General features: G+C 36.8%; 3 protein-coding genes across 5 annotated transcripts; 2 read left to right on the top strand and 1 right to left on the bottom strand.

Annotated features, from left to right (window-relative positions):
- The first annotated feature begins 211 nt into the window (after nt 1–211).
- Nucleotides 212–4,603, top strand: LOC117644422 (guanine nucleotide-binding protein subunit alpha homolog). Its single transcript, XM_034383903.1, has 5 exons — nt 212–762; nt 1,031–1,081; nt 1,175–1,392; nt 1,484–1,601; nt 1,688–4,603. The coding sequence occupies exons 1-5, from the start codon at nt 283–285 to the stop codon at nt 1,925–1,927; spliced, it is 1,107 nt and encodes a 368-aa protein (XP_034239794.1). The 5' UTR covers nt 212–282; the 3' UTR covers nt 1,928–4,603.
- Nucleotides 4,604–5,462: 859 nt separating this feature from the next.
- Nucleotides 5,463–8,142, bottom strand: LOC117644418 (dynein regulatory complex subunit 2). 2 transcript variants are annotated; one of them, XM_034383863.1, is made up of 9 exons: nt 8,076–8,142; nt 7,671–8,015; nt 7,451–7,564; nt 7,235–7,373; nt 6,935–7,161; nt 6,657–6,842; nt 6,390–6,584; nt 6,083–6,301; nt 5,596–6,012 (listed from the first exon to the last, which is right to left on the bottom strand). In XM_034383863.1, the coding sequence occupies exons 2-9, from the start codon at nt 7,812–7,814 to the stop codon at nt 5,596–5,598; spliced, it is 1,641 nt and encodes a 546-aa protein (XP_034239754.1). In that variant the 5' UTR covers nt 7,815–8,015; nt 8,076–8,142. The 2 variants fall into 2 exon arrangements, with proteins under 2 accessions (XP_034239755.1, XP_034239754.1); XM_034383864.1 differs by lacking the exon at nt 8,076–8,142 and having other exon boundaries at nt 5,463–6,012; nt 7,671–7,814.
- A 44-nt stretch (nt 8,143–8,186) lies between these two features.
- On the top strand, nt 8,187–11,094 carry LOC117644425 (ubiquitin-conjugating enzyme E2 S). Of its 2 annotated transcripts, none has more exons than XM_034383907.1 (5): nt 8,187–8,311; nt 9,299–9,446; nt 9,548–9,738; nt 9,830–9,958; nt 10,034–11,094. In XM_034383907.1, exons 1-5 carry the CDS (start codon nt 8,252–8,254, stop codon nt 10,169–10,171), a joined length of 666 nt encoding a protein of 221 aa, XP_034239798.1. In that variant the 5' UTR covers nt 8,187–8,251; the 3' UTR covers nt 10,172–11,094. The 2 variants fall into 2 exon arrangements, with proteins under 2 accessions (XP_034239798.1, XP_034239799.1); XM_034383908.1 differs by having other exon boundaries at nt 8,253–8,424.
- Nucleotides 11,095–11,209: the final 115 nt, after the last annotated feature.

Below are 11,209 nucleotides of genomic sequence, written 5' to 3'. Positions count from 1 at the left end.
CAAACTGCCTATTGAAACTGATGTGTTGTCATTCACGGTTTCCAACTCCATGAATTTCTCACAAAATTCTCTTGCAATGCAAAATCCGCTACCAGTTTGTTCAGGCTTATCCTCACGGTCCCTCCCTAGTTCCTCGAGCTCGGTCATACATATGACGTGGGGTATCTCCCAAGGCCCCCCCCCCTTCCCCCTCCCCTCCTCAGGCTCCAATGTTTTGCCTGATGTTTTGGGTGCCTCCTCATCGTGTGTTTCTTTGGAAGGGCGAGGCAAGCAGTTTGAAAGATGGCGACCGTAAGCTGGTCGTGTGCGTGCTGTCTGCGCTTTAAATTTAGTCCTGAAGATGAGGATCCGCGTATCACAAGCAAAAGAATTGATGAAATGATCGAAAAGGATAAGCAATCGAAAAAACGTGAAGTGAAGTTACTGCTGCTTGGAGCGGGAGAGAGTGGAAAGTCAACATTTCTCAAACAGATGAGGATAATCCATGGATTGAAGTTCGAGCCGGATTTAATGCGTGAATATCAGCATGTCATTTATTTAAATATGGTCAAGGGAATGAAAGTGCTTGTTGATGCACGAGACAAGCTATCCATCGCTTGGGAGAACCCTCGCAATGGTAAGCACGGTCTCCATGTCCTCAGTTATCAAAATGGAGAGGCATTGGATGCAAGTATTTTCCAAGATTACGTGCCAGCACTAGAAAGTCTCTGGAAAGATACTGGCATCAAACGCGCCTATGAGAGAAGACGAGAATTTCAACTGGTACGTACAGTTTGTCGACATAACCTCAAAAACTTAACCTCTTCTGTCTTGTCACCCTAACCCTGTTTTGTTATTCTTGTGAAAATATTCCTTGGCCATGACGCGATTTCATTGTATTCACTCTGGAACTGGACGTCCTCAATGGAAAATGCCAGGTTCATGTGTACTTTCATGTGTACCGCCCGGTTTCAGAGTGAGCAACAGGTGTCATGGCTTTTCAACAAGTGACATTTAATTTTTGTTATTGACCTTCTTAACACTATTTCAGAGTGACTCGGTTCAGTACTTCCTTGACAACCTGGAACGGATATCAAAAATAGTAAGTCAGGGATGTTTATTCAAGACTGTGTCTCAGTCTCTTTTAATTTGAGTCAACACGTCTCCATTTCTTAATTTTTGTACTTGTTTGCAGGACTACATTCCATCAAATCAAGATATTCTTCATGCCCGGAAAGCAACCAAGGGGATATCAGAGTTTGTCATCAACATTAACAAAATTCCCTTCAGATTTGTGGATGTGGGAGGGCAGCGATCTCAGAGGCAAAAATGGTTTCAGTGTTTTGACACTGTAACTTCTATTCTCTTCCTAGTCTCCAGTTCTGAGTTTGACCAAGTTTTAGTTGAAGACCGGTAAGTTTTCTCTGCATTTCAGTTGAATGAAAAGTCTCAAGCCAATGGATCAGATCGTATTTGTAATTCTAAACAACCTTTCTTTTGTCAGCCGAACTAATAGGCTGGAGGAATCCCGGGTTATATTTGACAGCATTGTAAACAATAAGTGGTTCAAAGGAGTGTCAATTATTCTTTTCCTCAACAAGACTGATCTTCTTGTTGAAAAGGTATGTTAAACTGATATTAGTCATTGTTATTATAGTTTTTCTGTTGTTTTTTTTTTTAATATATCATTTGTGCCTATTTTTTTTAGGTTCAGTCAAAGGAAACAAGCATTAAGTGGTTCTTCCCTGAATTTTCTGGTGATCCTCACAAACTTTCAGATGTTCAGAAGTACACCTTAGACTTGTTTGTGTCAGTGAAAAAGGATCCCAAGAAACCCTTATTTCATCATTTTACTACAGCAGTCGACACAGAAAACATCAAAGTTGTCTTCAATGCAGTTAAAGATACTATATTACACAGAAATTTACAGTCTCTTATGCTGCAGTGACTTGTAGACCCATCACAAACTAACTTGTAAACTTATTTGGTTTTTTCTTTGATTTTTATTTATTACCTCATGCTGGACTTTCCTCTCAGCTTACTCAGGATTCATTGATTTTGTCCATAGCCTCCTCACCTCTGTCAAGTTTCATGACAAAATCTTATCAGTAGATCGAGGCTTTCAAGCTAATTAATTATCTAAACCAAATAAGTCTACTTCCCAGTGAGTGGTGTTGACAATGCTTTATTAGTTATTTTTTTTCTTCCCTTCTTAATTAGTCCACAGACATGTAAAAACTCGTCAGTGGCTAGTTTTTATTTGCCTGTGAATGCCCTTGACTATGTACCTAAATTTCATAATTATTGTGGAGAGCAGGGTGGTTGATGCTTCCTTGCACGGAAGCTGCCATATGTTTCTAGGGGTCGAAGAACCAGTCTCTTCCATCTAGAAATATAGTCTTCATTCCATTCTCATTATGACAGAAGCATTTCTTAATTTTTCTGTAGGTTTAAAATTTTATGTCAGGCATATGCTTTACTTTACTTGTATTGCCATCAACTTAACAATTCCAAATTTACCCCAGAAGAAAAGTTTGTGAAATTTGGCAAATCTTCTTTTTATGCATGGACCACTATTCTTTGCAGGCCTGTGGTGCATCCTATAGTGTCACTCACAGGGCCTTTCAGAGAATTCAGAGTTTACCTCAATTAATGGGTGTTTACTATCCCTATAGATTTAATAATGATAATGAAGTAAGAACTGATGGTTAGTAACTTAATATGAACTATTTTTGAGACTTCTTCCAATGAGTCTGTGATAAATATTATATGTATGGATGCTGTTGCTAAAGGCATTGATGAAGTAGGCCTTTCAGGTTTGAGTATCAGAGTTTTGCTTTGTGAAAGTTATATTTTATGTAGGTATTGAAATCTTTTCAAATTTTGTATATTTTTCACATTATTTAAAATTTCAGCTATCATTTCGAACACGAGCGTCCTTGTCCTGGTCAAAGTCTGATGCACAAAATGAGCAATTTTGTCCTTATTCTCTTATTATACACTGTTGAATGATTCCACGCTTTGGCCACTCATGTTAAATATTCTGGTTCCTTGTTAGTGTCACTTTGTTGTGAACATACTATGTTGCATCAAGTATGGCCTTTTTAATCACAAGCTATGAACTCACTTTTAATGATTGCCTCCTATTGTAAAGTACTGGAGACATTTAGATCTTGACCAATTCAGTTGTTTTTATAATTTATTGAGTGGCCTGGCCCACAGTTTACAAGGATTGGACGCCGTTGTTTTCCCTTAATGCTACATAAAATCAAGAGAATGACTTTGACATATTGACCAAAGGATTCCAATTTATTTAATGTCTAATGTAGACTCATACCAAACCAAATGTACAATATACTTTGTGTGAAGTTTGATTGACTTCATTTTATTATATTTTAAAGTTTAGCAAAAAAAAAAAAAAAGATTAGAATTATTGTTGACCATTGTTATTGGGCAACATTTAGAAATTTTGTTGACAAACAATTCTCATGACTTTTGTTTACTTGGATGGCTTGCATATGTGGTCTGATTTGCTGAAATTAGTTTGATAGATGTAACTTGCTGGGGACATCTGCAATGGTTGCAAACCACCCTTTAACTTGAGATTTATTGTAACGTACAGCACTCAAAATATTGTTTCAAACAATGGCAATGAGGGTCGCAAGCCCTAACATTGTTTTATTTGCTCATTGTGCTTACATTTTAGAAGATTTCCTTATGATTTACTTCTGTGCCATTTCAAGCCCAAGTGTTCATGTGGCATATTATTGATTGTGAGCTGGAAAATTAAATTTTTGTGAATAGCTCTTCTGTTTTTACCCAAGTTGAAAATCAATAAATTTATGGCTGATGGACAACTTGTGATTTCAGGTGTTCTGTGTAGAGTTTGTTTATCTGGAACATTCCTTCATTTGAAAATCCAAGTATTAGTGAGCAGTTGCCAGTTTCACAGTTCTGTTAATCTGTTCTACATTGAGTTGAATGTTTTGTTGGTTTCTTTTTTTGCATTTTTTTTCAAAAACAGAGTTTGTATTGCCTGGTTTCTCTTTGACAATGTCTAATACTACATAAATATACTTATTTTTAAAGGACGAAAGTTTACAAACAGTTTAAGATGATGAGACCTTGACCTCCTTTTACAGTGCTCCTGGACCCATCATTTCTCATTGCAGTTGGTTCGCATGGACCTAATTTGTAGATTAGGCACAAAGGGTGCCTGGTGCCAAGCTGTCTGTGCATGCATATCAGAATAGTGTACAGTCAAGTCATAGTGTATTTTACTTTTTAACTGGTAACTTTATAGTGCCTTTGTTAAGTATCAAAATATTTTTAAGAGGGTTTCTTTTTATGTCTATACTTTTGTACAAGTTATTCACTCTGAACAATTTTGATATGAATCTGTTTTTGTATTATGTGTAAATTGTGATTGTTGTAATATTTACAACAGTATATATGTCCTAAGTTGTATAGATATGGTTTAAGAATGTTATGACTTTCTGCCGTTTGTTGAATTTTTAATATATATGAAGCACATATCAATATGTTTGCTTTGTTTTGTTGTATGTTTATGTGGATTTGTGAGTGTGCTCGCATCTATACATTAAATATAATTCAATTTACCTTGTACAGTGTTCTTACATAGGTAGATTCAGGGTACTTTCCATCTAATTTCTTTCATTTTATGACCAATGTGTTATTTATTTCTAGCATTGAGGACTGTCTCCAGTTTCTCTCAATTCCAATGGCAATGGCTCATTTTAAGTATGATTAATGAATGCATACTGCTGGTAGTGTGGGACCAGAAAATCTTGTTGATCTGTGCTTATCAACTTTTTCACACTGTTTATGTCCCACCAGAGTACAATCTATTGTGCAGGCTTCTGTTATATGCCATGAGTTAGCCACGAGAAGGAAATAAGCCTTTCTTTTTGGCTGTTACTGAATGAAATTTAAAGTTGGACCAATGTACTAATATGCTGGAAAATATAAGAGGAAGGTGTTGAAATGAATCAAGTTCTTTCTGATTGCTGTTTATTGTTTTCCACTTTGGATGGTGTCAGGTACATCTTTCAGGTCTATTTTTTAAACATAGTGTAAAAGCTCATTATCATTCCATGTTCAATTAAATCTCTTATTTTGTACAAGTGGAACTTACTTTTGCTGCCATTTTGAGAAATTGAGAGATGCATTTAGGCATCTATAGCTTGCAACCATTGTCCTGCTTCAAGACATTCTTTGCTTACATGAATAAGCATTCCAGTGTTTTCATTCTACATTTGTTGTGTTGTTGATATGTACAGTGTCATATATAGCTTTGTTAAAGTAAATTATCAATTATAGGTAACTTATATAGTAAAATTATTGTCAACAAACCAAATGTCTCTACTAATATGAACACACAGACTAAAACTGGTTTCAGTGACACCTAAAGCACTTTGAAAGGAAAGTTAGTGCTATGTCAAAGAATGTCACTGAGCTTTCATTACTATAAGATTAAATATCCCTGATTGATTGTTTAAAATGTGTTTCCTTCAATGTGTCCTTGAAACTGAGATTAACACTGAGTAAGGTCACATGGGCAAAGGTGAATGTATGGTGCTCTCTTCATATTTACATTCATATAGACCATTGGTCAGAATTGGAAGAACCTATAGACAAATGTTCACTGGTTGCTGTTCCTTTAGCTGCAGCGGAACTTGTACGACTTACACTTTGTCTTGAACCGGGACTGAGAGCACGACTTGTTATGCTAGGGCCCCAACTAATACTAGAGACAGGTCTCTGTGCAATACGCACGGTTGTTCTAAATCCTGAAAGTTGTGTAGTGCGAGGCCGGCCAGTGGCGATGCGATGCCCCGTTGGTGCACCACAGGAATCCACACGTGACATTTCTGTGAGATAAGTTTGTAATGTGCCTCTCAGCTGCTGATTTTCAATTGCCAACATGTCTCTTTGCATCCTAGCATTTGTAGTTTCAATCAGGACTTTATTGTATTTCTTCCAAAAATTTGTCAATTTGCCAAAGGTACGCATCTGTAATTATTTTGGTTTCATTTTTTATTGTTAGGAGAAGCTGAGCAATGAAGTAGGAACAGATATTTACCTCCTTTTCTTCCAAGTCAACCATGTTGCTTTCAACTTCATCATCACTCAAGTCAAGGAAATTACTTTTTGTGTCACTCTCTGGTCCTGACTTCTCTGCAGCTGAATCTGATTTTAATGATACAAGTGCTGCTCTTTGTTCAGTTTTTGATTCAAAACGTTGACACAGGACTAGCACGGCAAGAGCCTTCTCCCCTTTGTTCTTCAGCCTGTCTAAATCCTGTTTGTAAAGATTGATAACAAGTTTGGAGATATACAGAATGTTCAAAGTTCATTTTCATCAAAATTGTATGGATTTGCAAACACACCTTAAGGATTTCGTCACTTGTAATGACAAGATGCTGGAATTTTTCATCATCCTTCTTTTTTTCTTTTGCTACTCTTTCAACTAGCATTTTAAAACAATGGAGCATTGAATCTCTTTGCTTGCGTAGATTTGAGTTGTTTTCTGATATTTCATTCATTTTGTTTTCAGCATGCTCTTTCATCTGACCAACTCTTTTCTGAAATGAATGAAATATTGACTTACGTTTTAAGTACAGATAATTCATCCTGTCTTACTTCAAAATACTTGCAGATGTGCGCTCAATGTCCGCTAATGTTTGGAGCCAGTCTTGGTCCATCTTTCGCAATTGTTGAACAGTTTTGCGCTTGGCGGCTGTATCAACTGCATAAGCGTTGAGGCTGTTCTGAATTTTTTGCCATATTTCTTCTAATGCACGCTCTCTCTCAGAAATGAGACTCTCCCAATCTTCTTTGTACTGAGAAGTAAAAATAGTCACTAACTTCATTCAAGGCCTAAACACCAAAATAGCCAAAGGCTTTAAATGAAAAAGACAAACAAAAAATCCACCTTTCTCTTCATTTCAGAAATCTTATTAACTTTTTCATACTTGTAAAGCTGACGCTCTGGACTTTGAAAGTCCATTTCCATTGCCATTCGTATCACATGCAGCTTCTGGTTTTCTCTTTCATACATGACATGGATTAAAGCTTTTTCATCTGTAGCGCTACTCAGGTGGTCAATTAGCTGAGCATTAAACAATGCCTTCATATTGTTAACATGTTCTGAATGCACTTCTGTTAAAATATTTCAATTCTGATTAGTAGTTGAATGCTTGTTGCGGTGGAAACAGTAGTGTATTATTGTTACCTATAAGCCGCTCAACAACTTCCATGTGGGACTGCAATGTATCTGAGTATTGCCGCTCAGCTACTTCCAAACTGCTCAACAATTCCTCCTTCTGGACTTTCTTCTGATCCATAACACGATCAAAACTATGCCAGAGATTCTAATTTTTAAGAAAATCAATTAGCTTGATATTTGGACTCTTTTTAAAATATAAACACCTGCCACAACCACTCATACCTCTACGTCTTCCCTCAGTTCAGCACATTTTATTTTCCGCAGAATATGACGCCAGTGCTGATTGATTTTCGCAGAATTAATTCTGGTGAAGGCTTCCTCTCTTTTCAGTTTATTCTATAAAAAATGCAGTTTTTTTTTTATTTAAAAAAATATTAGCCAGTTTGTTATATTTCTTAAAAAAATAATTTTGAAAGTGTATTTACTCTCTTCACAAACTTACGCGCATAAATGTTGCTATGAGCTGCTCCTTACGCCTTCGGGTCTCCTCTTCTATAGCAGCCCGATGCTGCAGGTACCTCTCTCGTTGCTCGTCCGTCATTCTTGCAAGCTTATTAGCTTTGCCTCCCTTCTTTTTAGGACCCATGATTACCTCTTATTTATCAGTTTCTTATCAAGGTATTTGATAAAACGTATTGTGCGTTTAAGCCCTTTACGTACTAATCGCGAGGATTGCGGTTGCTAAGGAAACCGAAAACGTCGTCAAAGCAGTCATGACAAGCGAAGCGAGGGAAGCGAGTCGCTCAATCGAATGTGTTTAAAAGTCCCGCCAAATTTTAATACAGTGCTCTTCCGTCCAATATTCGACCACTCCCACATAGACAATCATGTCTATGACTCCCAAAACCACTCCCTGAGCCCTTAAGACTTTTCGGTTCCTCAGTTACACAATTCTTCTTTCCCTCAAATTTCACAATGCATGGTTTACAAGAAAAAGCACTCTAAAAATGCATATAAAAATGTTCCAAAAGAGGAGATGCTTGTAGTAGAACGTACCCTGTCCCAGATGATCTGATTGGTCGAATGGAACTCAGCTTGCTGGGTAGATTTACAAAAACATCAACTCAACTCTTCCGTTGTGACGTTAGTAGTTGTTTTGTATTAAGTTCCTCGTTTTCGAGAAAATTTTATTGTGCCCTGACGTTTCTACTTGCTTTGGTGTATCTTTTCCATCACGAATGGCTGCAGTAAGCTCGGTAATACATCTCTTTCATATATGTGGGACTTAAAATTGAAGCTTGAACATTTTGAAACCATCAGATGTATCTGGTGACCGTTAGACATTAGTATTGTGTCCATCTTTCTTTCATTTGCCTCTTTCATTTCTTTTGCGTCTTTCTACTCGCAAATTGTAAATTTTGTTGGAATTAATTGTTTTGTAGAAATATAGAATGTCTATGAACAACAGTGTTCTGCACAGTGATTCAGACTCCGAAGGTTATGTTGCTACTGTTTTTGAGTAGGATTATCACTGTTTCTCTCGATTCTTGAGATTTGAATACATTTCTTTGTGGCTACTAGTAGACCTATTCATGTGCTTCGGTATTTTGGACCGCTGCTTGCTACATGTGTATTCTAGAGGCTTTGAAGAAGGATGTTGTGTTACCCTTCAGTCTTGCATGAATTCATTCAATGTACTTGGTATGGGTAGAACCATTTATTGTATTAATTTAGTCAGTTCTTTGAACTGTTTCAACTTCCATGTTGGTGTACTATTCAAATTGTTTGCATGGAAGTTAAAGGTTTTGCAGCAACTATTATAGCGTCACTTTTCAGATGAATCCAAGAGAAGCTGTATGGTTTCTATAGCATGACCGAAGTATTTCAATTTGCGTTTAGAATAGTGTAGCATGAATCTTAACCGTAGGCCTGCCATATTGCAGAAGGGCTGGTTGCATGCTCAATTGCAAGAGTTGGTCCAACGCCGCGTTCAACGCCAACTCAAGCAATTTGCGAGTGCAGCAGCCCTTGGAAGAACCTCTTGTGACTGTAGCTAATACAGCTTAAAATATAGATTTAACATTTCCTGAGCTGAGTGGGATAACTGTGAATATTTTATTCTTATTTCAGATATCGAATGTGGAAAACCTATCACCACAAATCATTAGACAGTTGACAAAAGAACTCCATGAGTTGGTCACAGAACCTCCTGAGGGTATCAAGGTTCAGATAAATGAAGAAGACATCACAGATATTCAAGCTTACATTGATGGCCCAGGTTTGTTTATTAACCATGTTTTTTGTGATATTTTTAATGTTTGCCTGTTAAATTTTAATTTACAATTGCTGAAAATCAACGCTTTTACCTTTTCCCATTAGCTGGCACCCCATATGCAGGTGGTGTTTTTCGAGTTAAGTTAGCCCTTGGAAAAGACTTTCCTCAAGCCCCTCCAAAGGGATTTTTCTTAACTAGAGTGTTCCATCCCAATGTTGCAAAGAACGGAGAAATCTGTGTGAACACACTCAAAAAGGATTGGCGGCCTGACCTCGGAATAAAACACATATTACTTGTAAGCAAAATGCTCTAATGCTCTGTTGTTGCAATTAACTTATAATGCTACTTTCTTGATTGATTTGTATGTATTTTGTTTCCTTCTTCAGACTGTTAAATGTCTACTAATTGTACCCAATGCCGAATCAGCTCTAAATGAGGAAGCAGGGAAACTTTTACTGGAACACTATGAGGATTATTCCCAGAGAGCCCGCATGATGACAGAAATTCATGCCCAGGTATGTGTCAGTACTTTTGCAGACTGTGGTATGTGGAACATTTCTTTGAACAAAATCTAATTATTTCTGTTGTAGGCCCCAAAGGTTCCCAAGGGATGTGCACCTGAAAGCACTGATGGCCCAACAGCTAAGAAACATGCCAGTGACAAAAAGGTAGCAGCAGACAAAAAGAAACTCATGAAGGACAAAAAACGCACTCTCAAGAGGCTATGACCCTCTCTGCTCAGACTGAGACCATTTTGGTCAAATTTAGTTTTGAATTTTTTTAAATGCATTATATAATACTACTGTAAGCTGAAGGAAAACGTGCAGAATGGGAATCACATAGCATGGAAAAAAAAATGAATTGTATAAAACAGCAGTATTGTGACAGCTCTGAAAAATGTAAATTTGAATTTCAGTTTGAAACACAAGAGCATTAGCAATTTAGAGTTCGTCTGTAGTTGCTCCTCGTCTAAGCACATTCTATTTATTATTTATGTAATGTTTGTGTGTACTCTTATTTTCATACAGTATGGTCATAGCAAATTGAATTTTGATTTCATCAATACAAGTTTTCTCTTTTTCTTTCTTTCTGTCTATATATTAAATTGCGTGTGTGTGTAATGCATGAATTGAGGTCTTTCATTATGATCAGAGGTATGCTTGTAGATGTGTAAACTTGGAATCATGTTCACTTTATAGTTTGTGGTTTTCTTTCAAATTTTAGCTCTTAACTTTAGGTGGCAGTGTACAGTACTTTCTACTGATCACTGATAATAAAACTTTTCTTATTTTGGGTGATTGATGTGAAGAAATTGTACCTCCTTTTATCTTCCTATTGTGGCCATTCCTCCAATCTTCTTCTACTTGTACACCATAAATTTTGTGTTCCTCTGGGCTATGTCTTTAGCTGATGCATGCTTCTCAATTCAGAAAACTTAGATGATTAAATGTTGTTCCCTTTTCTTTTCAACTTCAGCTCAAGCTCTACAACTAAAACTTGTTTTTCTCAGAACATTGTGAAAATAATAATGTAATGTTATCTGGGTTTCATGTCAATCTAGTGTTAGTAGAGAATGTTTCTATCCCCATAATGTTACCTTAACTTTAGTGTGTTTTGTACAAAATAAACTTAGATTTCTATTTGGTTTTAACCAGATGGTTTGGAAAATTTCTGCATGTAGCTCTTCAGACTGCTTGCTACATCATAATCTTCTTCCTTTCCTCCCAAAGCAACCCTCAATTTGAAATGCCTTGGGCATTATTTTT

The sequence above is a fragment of the Thrips palmi genome, unplaced genomic scaffold (genome assembly GCF_012932325.1).
Source record: "Thrips palmi isolate BJ-2018 unplaced genomic scaffold, TpBJ-2018v1 HiC_scaffold_18, whole genome shotgun sequence".
NCBI classification, from domain to species: domain Eukaryota; kingdom Metazoa; phylum Arthropoda; class Insecta; order Thysanoptera; family Thripidae; genus Thrips; species Thrips palmi.
This window is presented reverse-complemented; position numbering and strand designations above follow the sequence as displayed.

Bases quoted from the DNA above. Each gene is read 5' to 3' on its own strand.
- LOC117644422 (XM_034383903.1), top strand. From the start codon at position 283: ATGGCGACCGTAAGCTGGTCGTGTGCGTGCTGTCTGCGCTTTAAATTT. The intron at 763-1,030 runs GTACGTACAGTT...ACACTATTTCAG, and splicing joins GAAGACGAGAATTTCAACTG to AGTGACTCGGTTCAGTACTT. The intron at 1,082-1,174 runs GTAAGTCAGGGA...ACTTGTTTGCAG, and splicing joins TGGAACGGATATCAAAAATA to GACTACATTCCATCAAATCA.
- LOC117644418 (XM_034383863.1), bottom strand. From the start codon at position 7,814: ATGGGTCCTAAAAAGAAGGGAGGCAAAGCTAATAAGCTTGCAAGAATG. The intron at 7,374-7,450 runs GTATGAGTGGTT...CTTAAAAATTAG, and splicing joins AACTGAGGGAAGACGTAGAG to AATCTCTGGCATAGTTTTGA. The intron at 6,843-6,934 runs GTGGATTTTTTG...TTTACTTCTCAG, and splicing joins TTTCTGAAATGAAGAGAAAG to TACAAAGAAGATTGGGAGAG.
- LOC117644425 (XM_034383907.1), top strand. From the start codon at position 8,252: ATGGAACTCAGCTTGCTGGGTAGATTTACAAAAACATCAACTCAACTC. The intron at 8,312-9,298 runs GTTAGTAGTTGT...TTCTTATTTCAG, and splicing joins CTCAACTCTTCCGTTGTGAC to ATATCGAATGTGGAAAACCT. The intron at 9,959-10,033 runs GTATGTGTCAGT...TTTCTGTTGTAG, and splicing joins TGACAGAAATTCATGCCCAG to GCCCCAAAGGTTCCCAAGGG.